The sequence below is a fragment of the Nerophis ophidion genome, linkage group LG25 (genome assembly GCF_033978795.1).
Source record: "Nerophis ophidion isolate RoL-2023_Sa linkage group LG25, RoL_Noph_v1.0, whole genome shotgun sequence".
NCBI classification, from domain to species: Eukaryota; Metazoa; Chordata; class Actinopteri; order Syngnathiformes; family Syngnathidae; genus Nerophis; species Nerophis ophidion.
In genome coordinates this window covers 23,074,729-23,091,359 of record NC_084635.1, presented here as the reverse complement: position 1 = coordinate 23,091,359, position 16,631 = coordinate 23,074,729, and the positions used below count along the sequence as shown (strand labels likewise).

Below are 16,631 nucleotides of genomic sequence, written 5' to 3'. Positions count from 1 at the left end.
TTCAATTATAAATAAAACCTTACAATTTCAATAGGGTCCTTTGGCCCATTGCAAAAGGACTCCTAAGGGAGTCCTTTTGCAATGGGCCTCGCGGACTCTAATAAAGATTTCTACACGTAGAAGTAATCATCAACTTAAAGTGCCCTCTTTGGGGATTGTAATAGAGATCAAACTAGATTCATAAACTTAATTCTAAACATTTCTTGCCAAAAAAAGAAATCTTAACATCAATAATTATGGAACATGTCCACAAAAAAATCCAGCTGTCAACACTGAATATTGCATTGTTGTATTTCTTTTCACAGTTTATGAACTTACATTCATATTTTATTGAAGTATTATTCAATAAATATATTTATAAAGGATTTTTGAATTGTTGCTATTTTTAAATCATATAAAAAAAAAAATCTCACGTACCCCTTGGCATACCTTCAAGTACCCCCATAGGTACGCGTACCCCCATTTGAGAACCACTGCCCTAGACTGCACAGTCAGATCTAGATAGCTCGAGATCAGACGTTTCTTGTGTTGCAAGCATCTCAGAAGGGATCTTGGTGTGAAAAATAGGCCCAAAACAGAAGTTTTTCACCTCCATATTTGACAGTAGAAATGCTGTTGTTGCGCTCATTCATATTCATTCTTTTTTTCATATCCAAACAGGTCGAGTGGAAGCCAAGGAACTTAATTTTGGTCTAATTTGACCACATTACATTTTCCCAAACCTTGCGTGAGTCATTGAGGCAGTTTTAACTTGAACAACTACACATCGCTGTCTATCATAACAATTTATAATGGGACGGTCTGTGGCTGCAGATTGTTATTTTGACACAGTGCCAGTAAATGACATCATAACTCATCCTCTACCACCTGGTATGCCATAGAATGAGACAAAATAGTAATAATAACAATATTTATAGCTGCAAGCAGCGATGGACGGGACCGCTTTGGCTGCTGCCCCCGCGACCTAAGCCCAGATAAGCGGTAAAAGATGGAAGGATGGATTAATACACAGAGAAAAAGTTGTATACACATGTGTTATAAATCAGTCTGATAGTAATAACAGTTATAAAGTGGCTTGGGCATTTTATAAGGACGCCTTGGTGCCGCCATTTTGAGACTCTAATGCATGGTGAATGTAATGCAGTTGTTGTATTGAAGTGGCAATAGCAAACTTCCTGTTGATTTTACTTGGGGGTGGTCAGTGTATGAAATATAGGTCTCAATGAGACCTATATTGAAGTTTTTGCTTCATGTGTGTATGACAGTCCTACAGTTTTGTCTGAGCGGAAAGCCGCCATTTTGTGACAACAGCAGCAGCGCAATGGTTCTTTGCGGGCTCATAAAATCCAAACCGGGGTAGTAATTAAAACTCTTTATTTAACTTTTAATAAGAAGGGTTCAATCTCTCTTCTGTGCTTATTTGAAGCCGAAACGACAAACGGCCTTTGAGGAGGTAATGTTTGAAAAAGAGCGAAATTCTTTAGCCAGCTTTTGTATTGAATTGGGAATAGCAAACTTCCTGTTAATTTTAACCGGGGGGTCTCATTGGATGAGATATAGGTCTAACTGAGACCTACATAGTGGTTTTTGTTTCATGTTTCTACGACATTCCTACTGGAAGTTACATACAGTTTTGTCCGTGTTTACTTCTTAGGGGGCGCTGTATCGCAATTTTCACCAGTCCTGATGTGTGTGTCAAATTTGGTGAGTTTTGAAGGATGTTGAGGCGGTCAAATTAAAGCTCAAAGAGGCGGCGGCATGATAATAAAGACTATAACAATAATAATAATAATAAAACCTTAGACATTCAATAGGGTCCTCTGTCCCAAAGGGACATCGGTCCCTAATAATAATAATAATAATAATAATAATAATACTAATAATGGATTATATTTATAAAGCACTTTTCTAGACACTCAAAGCGCTTCACAGAGAAGGAAAAACCCATCATTCATTCACACCAGGCTGTGGTAAGCTACTTTCGTAGCCACAGCTGCCCTGGGGTAGACTGAGGGAAGCGTGGCTGCCAGTTTGCCCCTACGGCCCCGCCGACCACCGACTATCATTCATCAATCGTGAGCGGCACCGGGGGCAAGGGTGAAGTGTCCTGCCCAAAGACACATCAGCTGCGATTTGGTTGGTAAGATGCGGGGAGCAAACCTGCAACGCTCAGGTTTCTGGCACGGCCGCTCTACCCACTACGCCATGCTGCCCAATCATAACTCATCCTCTACCACCTGGTCTGCCAGAGAATGAGCCGAAATAGGAGGAATCAGACAGATTTTCACACCTGCATGTGAAGTCCCCGTTTCCATGCTCCAGCTTTAATGCTACTGTTGGCTAGGGCTGGGGGATATATCGATAAACTCGATATATCGCGGGGGTTGTCTCTGTGCGATATAGAAAATGACTATATCGTCATATTCGAGTATACATTCTCACGCAATTGCTTTTAGCTGCGAGCATTACACTGCATGCGTTTGTCCCTCTTTCTACTCTCTCCTTCTCACAGAAACTTAAAATAAGCACAACTTCTTACATATGTCACATGTGCAACGTCACACGCCTTCCCCGAGTAGAGAGGTAGCGACATGGGTAACATTAGCTGTGATGCTAACGGTGTGTCACGAGTGGTAATACGAGAGAAAGAATATGCAAATCTAGTAACAAATGAAGGCAGAATTAATTCCCAAGAAAAACAGCACGGGGAGCATCGTCTGGCAGTGGTTTGGCTTCAAGTGGGAACATGTTGAACATTTATACCGTAGAAGCGTTGCTACCAAAAGTAGCAGCACTGCTAATTTGTAGCATCATTTGAAAAGTCACCTACTAGAGAATGAAGAGTGCTTCTAACTGTGCATGTCAACATCTCCGTTGGGTGCCACGCCCACAATATGCCGAAGCAACTACTTCCACCTCAACACCGTAGGACAGTGGTTCTCAAATGGGGGTACGCGTACCCCTGGGGGTACTTGAAGGTATGCCAAGGGGTACGTGAGATTTAAAAAAAAATATTCTAAAACTAGCAACAATTCAAAATTCCTTTATAAATATATTTATTGATTAATTCTTCAACAAAATATAAATGCAAGTTCATAAACTGTGAAAAGAAATGCAACAATGCAATATTCAGTGTTGACAGCTACATTTTTTGTAGACAAGTTCCATAAATATTGATGTTAAAGATTTATTTTTTTGTGAAGAAATGTTTAGAATTAAGTTCATGAATCCAGATGGATCTCTATTACAATCCCCAAAGAGGGCACTTTAAGTTGATGATTACTTCTATGTGTAGAAATCTTTATTTATAGTTGAATCACTTGTTTATTTTTATATCTTTTTTTCCAAATAGTTCAAAAAAGACCATTACAAATAAGCAATATTTTGCACTTTTATATAACTTCATAAATCAGAAACTGATGACATAGTGCTTTATTTCACTTCTTTATCTTTTTTTTCCAACCAAAAATGCTTTGCTCTGATTAGGGGGTACTTGAATCAAAAAAATGTTCACAAGGGGTACATCATTGAAAAAAGGTTGAGAACCACTGTCGTAGGACATATACTATTTGATATGGTGCTCATTTTTATGTGACACTTATTGAAATATCTTGTGTGACATCATGCACAAAAGTGAACTTTATTTATTTTTAACTATTGTAGTGGCGTTCTGTACAAAAAGTGCACTTTAATTTAGTGTTGTTTTTATATGTCATCTTAATGACATCACGCACAAAAGTGCACTAATAGCTTGTTTTAAAATGTCTCTGACAAATAGACAATTGCAACTTAAATTGTAACACTGTATTTTACAAAATACCAATAAAGGACATTTTTCTTAATATCTCATTGACAAAATGATTCAACCCCCTAGTTACATGCATCTTTAGTACTTAGTAGAACACCCTTTGGCAGTAATTACTTCCTTCAAACGTGATACATAACCGGACACAAGCTTCTTGCAACGATCTACAGGTATTTTAGCCCATTCCTCTTGGGCAAAGGCCTCTAGTTCATTCATAATCTTGGGCTTGCGTGCTGCAACTACCTTCAAGTCCCACCACAGCTTTTCTATAGGATTTAGGTCAGGCGAGTGTGAAGGCCACTCCAGAGTCTTCCAGCCCTTCTTCTGCAACCACTCTGTTGTTGATTTGGAGGTATGCTTGGGATCGTTGTCCTGTTGGAAGGTCCAACGTCTCCCAAGCCTCAGCTTCGTCACTGACTTCATGACATTTGCAGCTAATATATCCTGGTAGGAAATAGAATTCATAATGCCTTGAACGCGCCGGAGATTCCCGGTATCTGAGGCAGAGAAACAGCCCCAGAGCATGATTGACCCCCCACCATGCTTAACAGTAGGCAAGGTGTTCTTCTCTTTGTAAGCTTCATTTTTTCTCTCCTCCAGACATAACGTTGATTCATAGGCCCAAAGAGTTCCAGTTTTGTCTCATCACTCCATAGAATAGTTTCCCAAAACCTTTGGGGTTTATCCAGATGATTTTTGGCATACTGGAGTCTATTTTTCTTGTGCCTGGTAGTCAGAAGTAGGGTGCGCCTGGGAGTTCTGGCATGGAGGACTTCATCTCGTAGTGCACGTCTTATTGTCTGGGACGAAACCTGCGTTCCCCCCTCTGCAATGTCCTGTTGTAGTTCCTCAGCTGTTACCCGGGGGTTTTTCACCACTGTACGCTTCAAATACCGGACAGCAGTTGCACACAGCATCCTCTTTCTACCAAGCCCAGGTAGTGTTTCCACTGTGCCTTCAGCTTTAAACTTTGTGCTCTTAACTGTGTCTTAAAATTGTGCTCTTAACTGTGTCTCTTGGAATGTGTAATGTCTTTGTTATTTTCTTATATCCATATCCTTTCTTATGAAGATAAATTACCCCCTCTCTTGACTTCTTTGACCACTCCCTGGACTTCACCATGTTGCAAATACACCATTGACCATCTACAAGAAGCTTAGCGTCACAGTCTTTTTCAATCAGTTTAATTGATGCTCGTTATGGTTCTAATCACATCTACAGGTGTTTTCAACACCTGATCGAAAAGACCTTATTCAAATTCTGTTCTTAAGAGTTATGATCTTCAAGGGGTTGAATAATTTTGTCAATGAGATATTAAGAGAAATGACACTGTTTGGTATGTTACAAAATATAATGTTGTAATTCAAGTTGCATTTGTCTATTTAATGCATCTTTATTTGATAGGACTATAAACAAAATACGGAATAAATGTCCAACTTGCTAAAACACCAAAATTGTGTGGGGGTTGAATAATTTTGATCACAACTGTATTGCCCAGCCCTATTGTTGGCCATACGCAGTGTGTCTCTTACACTAAGGAGCGATTGGGTCATGTCAGCTTGTGTAGCTATGTGGGAATGTAAACAAAATGGGAGAATGCTACATGCTGCTTTTTAGAGTTAGTAATGTTTTAAAGTTTAAGTGACACTTGTGGTTATTGTGATCATCAGAGACATACACAAATATCACTTTTTTGGTGAACTGCTTCAACTATTAACTGTAAATACAAACTATGTGGTGAATCAATTTTCTTTGCTATTTACATGTACATAACATTGTCTACATTTATGTATATGGACGTTTAGTTCTTACATCACTAAATTAAGTATGAATAACGATCGCGTGTGTGTGTGATCTGAATGAATTAAATGATTTCATGTGATCCACTGCTATTTATTATTGTTGTTTACTGACTAACAAACTCAGAATAAATTCTAAATATTTTAATGTCAAAATACAGCTGTTTATAGATTTCTCTTTATCGGGATGTGTTCGTGTCATGTCACGTATTTAAGTGTCTTCTTTAAGAGCATCCTAACAAGTTATTTTGTCATATACTAAAAAAATATTAATTACACTCAGAGAGAACTGGTTTCCAATTGGATATTCCGTCACAGCAACTGTTTTTTTTGTATTTCTTTAATTTCCAAACATTTTGTGCCAACAGTGGTCCCTTTCTCACCAAGCTTCTTGCTGATAGCCTTGTAGTTTATTCCAGTCTTGTGCAGGTCTAGATCGTGTCTTTGAGGTCCTTTGACAGCTCTTTGGTCTTGCTTGTGGTGATAGAGAGGTTTCAATGTTTCCGTGACAGGTGTCACGACTTGAGATTGAGAATACTTTCTCGATGAGGAACTTTTTAGGGGAATATTGTCTATCATTAAATCTAAATCGTAAATAAACGCTAGCAAAAGTCAGCTAACAATGGAGCAAATGGAAATTGCACTATTACGCCAATAAAGGGCGCTAAAACATTAAAAAACCCCATCATTGTTTTATATACAAGCTGTAAGTATATATATAATGTAGTCATAAGAACATTCATAATAATATGAAACATTTAAGTATTTGTCATTTTAAGCATGGATGGCCTTGTAAAAATTGTTTGTCTGCGTTAGCACTAATAGTAATAATATTGCTAATACTTTTATATAATACTATATTTATGTCCAAAAATGTAAATGTAATGTTGTTGGCGGTCCTTTAGGGTTTTAGAGGGCTTTAAGGGCGGAATAGTGTACTCCCATTAGCTGCATTCTTAACCACCTCGTACTTACTGTAGTTAATTACTTAGGGCCTGATTTACTATAGGTTTACATGTACTAAAACACGTGCAAACCTGATTGCACATGCAAAGCTGATCTACTTAACGTGTGCAAAATGGACTGCAAAAATACATTTTAACACGCACAATGGGATTTATTAACACGCATCATCGATTTTCAAGCACTATGTTGTGTTTTATTTAGCACGTGTCAGAATGACATGTAAACTGACAGTTCCACACAGTTGAAGGATCAGTGCTTGTGCTGCACAGACAAGAATCCTTCGTCCAACATGTGTGCGCCAACAGAAACAAAAAAAATTTGGCATGTCGTCTGTTCAGCAATTTCCTTTTCCAATTTTATAGCTGCTGGACGATTTAAGGGCCTGAATAAAACACACTAAATTGATGTGTTTGGAGTCTGCTGGCATTTTTTTTTTAAATGTTTTTTTATTTAATATATTTCCTACATGAGGTCTTTCATTGTGCACATTTTCATGCGCACAGAATTAATTGTGCAAATGTTTCTGTTGTCTCAATTATGATTCATAATAGGTGTTACAGATTACAGATGTGTGCCGCCGGGTCAGCACATCGCACACATACCATAAATGTGGAGAAAACGATGAAGTGTCTCTGTGGTAAGAGCCCTGTATGCACACAAACTCATTTAAATAAGGCGGTCTGCACCACTTTTTTCCATTGCAAACCCAGTTAGTAGATCACACGCAACACAACACGCCCATTCGTAGTACACGCTATTTTATTTTTTTTACACACAATGTCTATCCTTTGGTATTTGGATCTTAGAAAACAGGCCATTGTAATGCATAAAAAAAGAAAAACATATATGTTCTTGTCTTACATAAAAATTGTGAATGATGTTCACCTTTAAAGGGACAGGACTAATTTGTGTGCTTCATGGTCAAATAGCTGGTCTGTAGGGGTCAGAATCTTTTCAAGTTGACAGGGGATCAAATATGTATTTCCTTTACCCAAATACCAATTATTTTTATAACCTTCATTTAACGTTTTTTTTTTTCGTGGACCCTTATACATTCTGTTATGATTATCATTATAATTATCATATTATGTGCGCCGTTATGTTAAACCTATCATATCAAGTGTGGACTGTTCATATTTTTGTAAGGACAAACTTAAAAAATAAGATAATCTATTTTCAAATACTTAATTTTCCCGCAGTGCAACATATTTAACATGCACATTCATGTTTTCTGAGCGGATGCATTAGTTATTGGGTTCTACCAAAATTAGCCCATAATACTCAAGACTGTGCAAAGTGGGATTCTAAAGTGGCAAATATAATGCAAATATTTGTGTTTCTTACCAATCGCTCCTCAGCTGACAGGCACCTAAAGCGACCCATTGCCTCCTTGATGATGTCAGTCTCCTCCAGGTCAGGGTGGTCTGCTATGATGTTCTTCCTATTCTCTTCTGACCAAAGTTGGAAGCCCGTTTTGGGTCTGATGGAAAGCAAAAATATAAAGTGAGAAGAAGATCCTTTCTCTTTTTATCAAGCCGTTTTTGCAACTTGGCCTTTAGCAAGCAACCACAGAAAAATCATTTAAGGACACAAGTTGGTGCTTCTTAAATCACATGTTTAGCTTAAACTGAAGAAGCATTAATTCTGCATTTGGAATGAGCAATAAAAAGGTGTGAGTTTTACCTAATAATTTTCATGTGAGAGTTTAAGAAATTTTAAAGTTCGGAATTTAAAAAAAAGTTGTACACAGTGGAACGTGTTTAGGTTGGCTTTTTTGATTGATTGATTGATTGAAACTTTTATTAGTAGATTGCACAGTACAGTACATTTTCCGTACAATTGACTACTAAATGGTAACACCCCAATGAGTTTTTTTAACTTGTTTAAGTCGGGGTCCACGTTAATCAATTCATGGTACAAATATATACTGTCAGCATAATACAATCATCATACAAGTTATGTATACATTGAATTATTTACATTATTTACAATCCAGGGGGTGGGATGTGCAGGGGGGGAGATTGGGGCAGGGATTAGGTTTGGTTTAAATCAGCACTTCAGTCATCAACAATTGCATTGTTAGAGAAATGGAAATTGAAACAGTGTAGGTCTGACTTGGCTACGCTTATGTTGACAACTAATCTACAGTATGTCGACTAACTCATCAAATCTTGGTCCATTGTGTTCCTATTGCTGAAAAGTGTCTGCTTAAATTGACACAGGTTGACAACCAAGAAAATATTTTTATGAAAAATGGGTCAGTTTATGTTGACGTGTTTTAACATCCTCATTATTGCTAAACAGCAGGTAACGACATCAGCAACATAACTACTGACTAGTTATACAGCATTGAAATTTATACACAGTAACTTCCTATCGAGTGAAAAGTAAACTAAGTAACCTGGATTCAATCGCAATAAGTAACAAAAATGCACCCGATTTTTCTTTTATTCTAGGCGACTAGTATAAAATGTTACTTTCATAGTTAAGACATGAAACAAAAGTGGGGCAACAGCTATGTTAGATAAGATTTTAAAATATTATATTATTATATGACAACCCCAAATCTCGATAAAAATATGCACAAATGGAGGAAAACCATGTTGACAACTAAAAATTCTTATAATAGCCCATTTTCCTTATGTCTCTCTGGCTAAAGTCATAAGCAATGGTTAGCCGGTCATAAATATGTTCCACTGTATTCTCATTTTGTACCTTTTAGTTTCTGGGTTGTCGGCCAGCGAGGGAGCTGTTGGGAGCTCGGGTTGCTTCTGCTGTTCTACAGACGTCTCCAAACTCTCCCGAGTCTTATTATTGGCCGCCTTTACACTGGTCATTTGCAGCAGAGTAGACTGTGACTGGAAAGTAAACAGATAATTTTTCAGGAGCAATGATTGTACATGTGGGCGCTACTGAGGAGGTTGTTGTGGTTTGTGCAGCCCTTTGAGACACTAGTGATTTAGGGCTATATAAATAATCATTAACTGATTGATTGATTGATGTTGCATAAATGTTCATGCAGTCATTTCTATTATTTTGTCTTGGATAATGATTATATATGATGGCAACTAATGCCAACTAATATAAGAACCAACATGAATGAATTATATTCATGCTGAAAAATCTGATTTGTACTTAATTGGTTTATTAAACTAATAAAAATACAGTGAAGGGAAATTCAATGTATACTGCTGTATGTCTTGTGTTGCACACAGCAAGAGATAATGGGTAACACAAACAGTGTCAGGTTGGTTGGTTGGTAAACTAAATTATCCAATTGTTTTTATTTAAAATATAACTTGAATTGACTTGTTTTTTTTTTTTCCTGTCCCTCTGGTTTTACGTACTTGTGCCTAAAATGACCTACTCAATGGCCTAGTGGTTAGTGTCCGCCCTGAGATCGGTAGGTTGTAAGTTCAAATCCTGGTCGAGTCATACCAAAGACGATAAAAAATGGGACCCATTACCTCCCTGCTTGGCACTCAGCATCAAACGTTTGAATTGAGGGTTGAATCACCAAAAATGATTCTGGGGCGCGGCCACTGTTGCTGCCTACTGCTCCCCTCACCTCCCAGGTGGTGAACAACGGGATGGGTCAAATGCAGAGGACAAATTTCACCACACCTAGTGTGTGTGTGACAATCATTGGTACTTTAACTTAACTAAAATGTTTTTGGAATATTATTTAATGCTAGGGTTGGTTCAGTTCAGTTTCAGTTTAGTCATTTATTTAGCCAATCGGCCAAAGTGCTGTACAGACATAAGAAACAATCTAAAAAAAATAGTGCAAGCAGCGTCACATTTACATTGTAACACGGAAAGATGAATACAATACAATAGTTAAATATACCTTTGAAAAAAAACTGCAAAATATATCATATAAAAATACTAACATGTAATAAATACAATTTTACAAAACAAGATATAAAACGACCAAGATATCCTGCTTAAATGGATTTGAACGCCGAAGGGAGTAAAAATATATTTTTAGCCTAGATTCATATTGGATTAGGGACTGGGAAATTCTAATAGATAATGGAAGGCTGTTCCACAGTCTAGACCCTGCCGCTGATAGGCTCTATCTCCACTGGTTTTGAGCTAGGTTTTAGGCACAGCCAGGAGGAGCTGGTCTGAAGACCTCAGGGTCCTGCTGGGAGAATAAGGCTGCAGCATCTCAATAAGATATGGCCTGGTGTAAGCTTTTAAAAACAATACGTAAAAGAGGGTTAACTATTGGTGCGTTAGTACCTTGGTCTTTGGTCTTGGGGGGAGTGGTTTGAGGACGGTGCTTTTGTTTGACTTTCCGGCAGATGCACTGAGTGGAGCTGACTTCCTGTTGGACGTCATGTTGTCCAAGATGCTTGCCACACGAGGCTGACCAGAAGTGGAGGACTTCCCCGCACAAAAAACCTGTATAATGAAAAAGCACAACGAAACATTCTCATTTACAAAAAAAGATATCCCATACATAACCAGAAACAAGGTTTATGTTATCAACAAATCTCACCTTGAAAGGGTTCGAGCGGCCAAGCTTAACAGCTGGAAAACAAAATTGAGGGATGCATTATTTGAATACAGAACTAGTTATCATTAAATATTTTGCAATTAATTGATTGTGTCCTGAGCAAGACACTTCACCCTTGCTCCTGATGGGTGCTGGTTAGCGCCTTGCATGGCAGCTCCCTCCATCAGTGTGTGAATGTGTGTGTGAATGGGTAAATGTGGAAATAGTGTCAAAGCGCTTTGAGTACTTTGAAGGTAGAAAAGCGCTATACAAGTACAACCCCTTTATTAGCTATAATTTTGTCTGTCTATCTGTGTTGGCCCTGCAATGAGCTGGCGACTTGTCCAGGGTTTACACTGCCTTCCGCCCGGTTGTAGCTGAGATAGGCACCAGCGCCGCCCGCAACCCCAAAAGGCATTAAGCGGTAGGAAATGGATGGATGAATGGATGATTTCTGTTCTGCATTCACAATGTATAGCATACATACAGTACATCCATCTATTTTCTACCGCTGATTCTCCACTTCGTGCGCGTGCGCGACACCCTTTTGCGCGCGTGTGCGGCGCCTTTTTGCATGCGCGAGGTGTCTCTGTGCGCGCGTGGGGCGCCTTTTTGCGTGCGCGCGGTGCCTATGTGCGCGCTCGCCGTCTTCGTTTTGGCACTTTATGGGCGGTTATTCTTACACGGCCCCTCCTTTCTGATTGGTCAGGCCAAAATCGCTCAGGGCCAATCAGAAGTATAGCAGGGCGGGTCATCGTCAATATGTATCAAGATAATACAGCTCCTGTCGACAAACAAATTCTAAAAAGTCCAAATTTAGTGGAGTTGTGGAAAATGCCAATTGAATTTTATCTAAAAGTCTTTGAAGACGGTAATGTCTCATCTGTTGAGAGAACATCACATAGTTAATGAAGTTTTAAGATATGTCTATTTTCATACACATACAACCAGTCCACAGATGTCAGTCAATGATGAAAATTATATTTTCAAATATGTTTTCTTTCCTCACTTGTCTGTTTAAAAAAATATTTTTATTTATTTAATATTTGTATATGTAAATATTGAATGTATGCCACAAAGTGGGACTATTAATTTTCTTTCCTCCTTTCGATTTGTTACAAATGTCAGAGTATTGTATGTTGTGTATATTTAAATAGTACATGTACCATTGACATCAATAAAATGATTGGAACCAGCAGTCCGAGGTAAGATGGACGCTACGCTGGAGAAACATGGAGTGTTTATTCATATCTATGATGAAAGGTCCATGGCAGTTGCCTGGGATTAAAAAGAAAGGAAATCACGTTTTCATGGGACTATCATGGCTGAACAAGTAAGATTTACACTATTATCTCTCAGATTTAATTTGCCTAATGTATGGAGCTAGCTTTTTTGTTGTTTTTTTAAATACATATTTTTAACTCTGCCATCTGTACTGATCTGGGCTGATATCTGATTTTCCATAGTTTGAGTTGTTTGCAGGAACGTAAATACTTTTTATAGTAATATTAAAACCATATTACTTAATTGTAGAGATTACCTGTCATTCATTATTCTACTAAAATAGTCATTGCAGTCATAACATCAATAATTAAGCCCATATGCTAATCATGTGGTCCTGATTTGAAGTACACATAGATAAGTGGGTTCGGGTAGACTATGGTGTAAACTTAAAGTAGATAGAGGAAAGAAAATTAATAGTCCCACATCGTGGCATACATTCAATATTTACATATACAAATATTAAATAAATAAAAATATTTTTTTAAAACAGACAAGTGAGGAAAGAAAACATATTTGAAAATATAATTTCCATCATTGACTGACATCTGTGGACTGGTTGTATGTGTATGAAAAGAGAGATATTGATCTTCACACAAACAAATTCTAAAAGTCTTTAAAGAAGATAATGTCTCATCTGTTGAGAGAACATCACATAGTTAATGAAGTGTCAAGATCAATCTCTTTTCATACACATACAACCAGTCCACAGATGTCAGTCAATGATGGAAACTATATTTTCAAATATGTTTTCTTTCCTCTCTTGTCTGTTTTAAAAATATTTTTATTTATCTAATATTTGTATATATGTGGGGGACTATTAATTTTCTTTCCTCTATGTACTTTAAGTTTACACCAGAGTCTACCCGAACCCACTTATCTATGCGTACTTCATATCAGGACCACATGATTAGCATATGGGCCTAATTATTGATGTTATGATTGCAATTACTATTTTAGTAGAATAATGAATGACAGGTTAACACTACAATTAATGAATATGGTTTTAATATTACTATAAAAAGTATTTACGCATCTGCAAACAACTCAAACTATGGAAAATTAGATATCAGCCCAGATCAGTACAGATGACAGAGTTAAAAATATATATTTATTAAAACAACAAAAAAGCTAGCTCCATACATTAGGCAAATTAAATCTGAGAGATAATAGTGTAAGACTTACTTGTTCAGCCATGATAGCCCCATAAAAACCTGACATTTATAACAAATCAAACCGTTTGGAAATAAGTTGAAAATTGAGCAAGTTATGGTTATTTAAATAGTACATGGTCCTTGAAAACTATGTACTGGGCATGGCCAGCTGCCTGAGGTAAGATGGCCGCCACGTTGCCATTGACTGACAGCGCTCAGAGCCAATCAGAAAGAAGGGGCCGTCTAACCATTCCCGCCCTCAAAGTGCCAAAACAAACATGAGAGCGCGAGGAGAGGTGCCAGACCAAGACGGGGCGCACACATATAGGCGAATCTCGCGCGCAAAATGGCACCGCACGCGCGCGCTAAGGCACAACACGCGCGCAAAAGGGTGTCGCGCGGGCCCGCGAAGTGGAGAATCAGCGCGCGATAACAGTTTTTCAGCACTTGGATTTTTGGCACTAATGTGACACCATACTTGTCCCTTTCTGCGTCACGAAGGGTGCTGAAGCCTATCTCAGCTGCATTCGGGCGGAGGCGAGGTACACCCTAAACAAGTCGCCACCTTATCACCGGGTCAACACATACATACAGTAGGGAAAAAAAGTATTTAGTCAACCACCGATTGTGCAAGTTCTCCCACTTAAAATGATGACAGAGGTCTGTAATTTTCATCATAGGTACACTTCAACTGTGAGAGACAGAATGTGAAATAAAAATCCAGGAATTCACATTGTAGGAATTTTAAAGAATTTATTTGTAAATTATGGTGGAAAATAAGTATTTGGTCAACCATTCAAAGCTCTCACTGATGGAAGGAGGTTTTGGCTCAAAATCTCACGATACATGGCCCCATTCATTCTTTCCTTAACACGCATTAATCGTCCTGTCCCCTTAGCAGAAAAACAGCTCCAAAGCATGATGTTTCCACCCCCATGCGTCACAGTAGGTATGGTGTTCTTGGGGTGCAACTCAGTATTCTTCTTCCTCCAAACACGACGAGTTGAATTTATACCAAAGTGGATACATGGATGATACAGCAGAGGATTGGGAGAATGTCATGTGGTCAGATGAAACCAAAATACAACTTTTTGGTATAAACTCAACTCGTCGTAATAGGAGGAAGAAGAATACTGAGTTGCATCCCAAGATCACCAGACCTACTGTGAAGCATGGGGCTGGAAACATCATGCTTTGGGGCTGTTTTTCTGCTAAGGGGACAGGACGATTGATCCGTGTTAAGGAAAGAATGAATGGGGCCATGTATCGTGAGATTTTGAGCCAAAACCTCCTTCCATCAGTGAGAGCTTTGAATGGTTGACCAAATACTTATTTTCCACCATAATTTACAAATAAATTATTTAAAATTCCTAAAATGCGAATTCCTGGATTTTTTTTTCACATTCTGTCTCTCACAGTTGAAGTGTACCTACGATGAAAATTACAGACCTGTGTCATCATTTTAAGTGGGAGAACTTGCACAATCGGTGGCTGACTAAATACTTTTTTGCCCCACTGTATATACATTAGGGCTGTCAAGTGATTATTTTTTCATCAGAATACCGTATTTTTCGGATTACAATTCGCTCCAAAGTATACGTCGCACCGGACGAAAATGCATAATAAAGAAGGAAAAAAAACAAATATATGTCGCACCAGAGTATACGTCGCATTTTTGCGGGAAATTTATTTCGTCAACAAAAGTAGCACAGTTCAGTTAAACATATGCCTTTGCTAAAGGGATAGGCATCATATGCATTTGTTACCAGATTCGCACCTTCTTTCTCTCGTATTACCACTCGCACGGCTGCGCTAGCATCACAGCTAATGTTACCCATGCTGCTCCCTCTCTGCTCCGCGAGGGCGTATACGTATGTGACGTATGTGAGAAGGTGCGCTTGCTGTCTGTGAGGAGAGACAGGAAAGAGTGGGAAGAGTCTGTAGTGCAGGGGTCACCAACCTTTTTGAAACTAAGAGCTACTTCTTGGGTACTGATTAATGCAAAGGGCTACCATTTTGATACACACTTAAATAAATTGCCATAAATAGCCAATTTGCTCAATTTACCTTTAATAAATAAATCTATATATATATTAAAAAAATGGGTATTTCTGTCTGTCATTCCGTCGTACATTTTTTTTCCTTTTACGGAAGGTTTTTTGTAGAGAATAAATGATGAAAAAAACACTTAATTGAACGATTTAAAAGAGAAAACACGAAAAAAAAAGAAAATTAAAATGTGAAACATAGTTTATCTTCAATTTCGACTCTTTAAAATTCAAAATTCAACCTAAAAAAATTAAGAGAAAAACTAGCTAATTTGAATCTTTTTGGAAAAAAAAAAAAATAATAATAATTTATAGAACATCATTAGTAATTTTTCCTGATTAAGATTAATTTTAGAATTTTGATGACATGTTTTAAATAGGTTGAAATCCAATCTGCATTTTGTTAGAATATATAACAAATTGGACCAAGCTATATTTCTAACAAAGACAAATCATTATTGTTTCTAGATTTTCTAGAACAAAAATTTTAAAATAAATTCAAAAGACTTTGAATTAAGATTTAAATTTGATTCTACAGATTTTCTAGAATTGCCAGAATATTTTTTTTTTTAAATTTTAATCATAATAAGTTTGAAAAAATATTTCACAAATATTCTTCGTCGAAAAAACAGAAGCTAAAATGAAGAATTAAATCAAAATGTTTTTTATTATTCTTTACATTTAAAAAAAAATACTTGAACATTTATTTAAATCGTCAGGAAAGAAGAGGAAGGAATTGAAAAGGTATAAAGGTATATGTGTTTAAAAATCCTAAAATCATTTTTAAGGTTGTATTCTTTCTCTAAAATTGTCTTTCTGAAAGTTATAAGAAGCAAAGTAAAAAAATAAATGATTTTTTTTAAACAAGTGAAGACCAAGACTTTAAAATATTTTCTTGGATTTTCAAATTCTATTTGAGTTTTGTCTCTCTTAGAATTAAAAATGTCGAGCAAAGCGAGACCAGCTTGCTAATAAATAAATACAATTTTAAAAATAGAGGCAGCTCACTGGTAAGTGCTGCTATTTGAGCTATTTTTAGAACAGGTCAGCGGGCGACTCATCTGGTCCTTATGG

The 16,631-nt window shown here is 37.4% G+C and overlaps 1 protein-coding gene across 3 annotated transcripts in view; it reads right to left on the bottom strand.

Annotated features, from left to right (window-relative positions):
• Positions 1 to 16,631, bottom strand: part of wdhd1 (WD repeat and HMG-box DNA binding protein 1) — an 83,481-nt gene that overhangs the window by 15,915 nt on the left and 50,935 nt on the right. For all 3 annotated transcript variants that reach the window (XM_061887076.1, XM_061887075.1, XM_061887073.1), the window contains 4 exons: positions 11,078 to 11,109; positions 10,819 to 10,980; positions 9,286 to 9,428; positions 7,915 to 8,050 (listed from right to left, as the gene is read on the bottom strand). In XM_061887076.1, the coding sequence (XP_061743060.1) occupies positions 7,915 to 8,050; positions 9,286 to 9,428; positions 10,819 to 10,980; positions 11,078 to 11,109 (473 nt within the window). The remainder of the gene's footprint in view (positions 1 to 7,914; positions 8,051 to 9,285; positions 9,429 to 10,818; positions 10,981 to 11,077; positions 11,110 to 16,631) is intronic.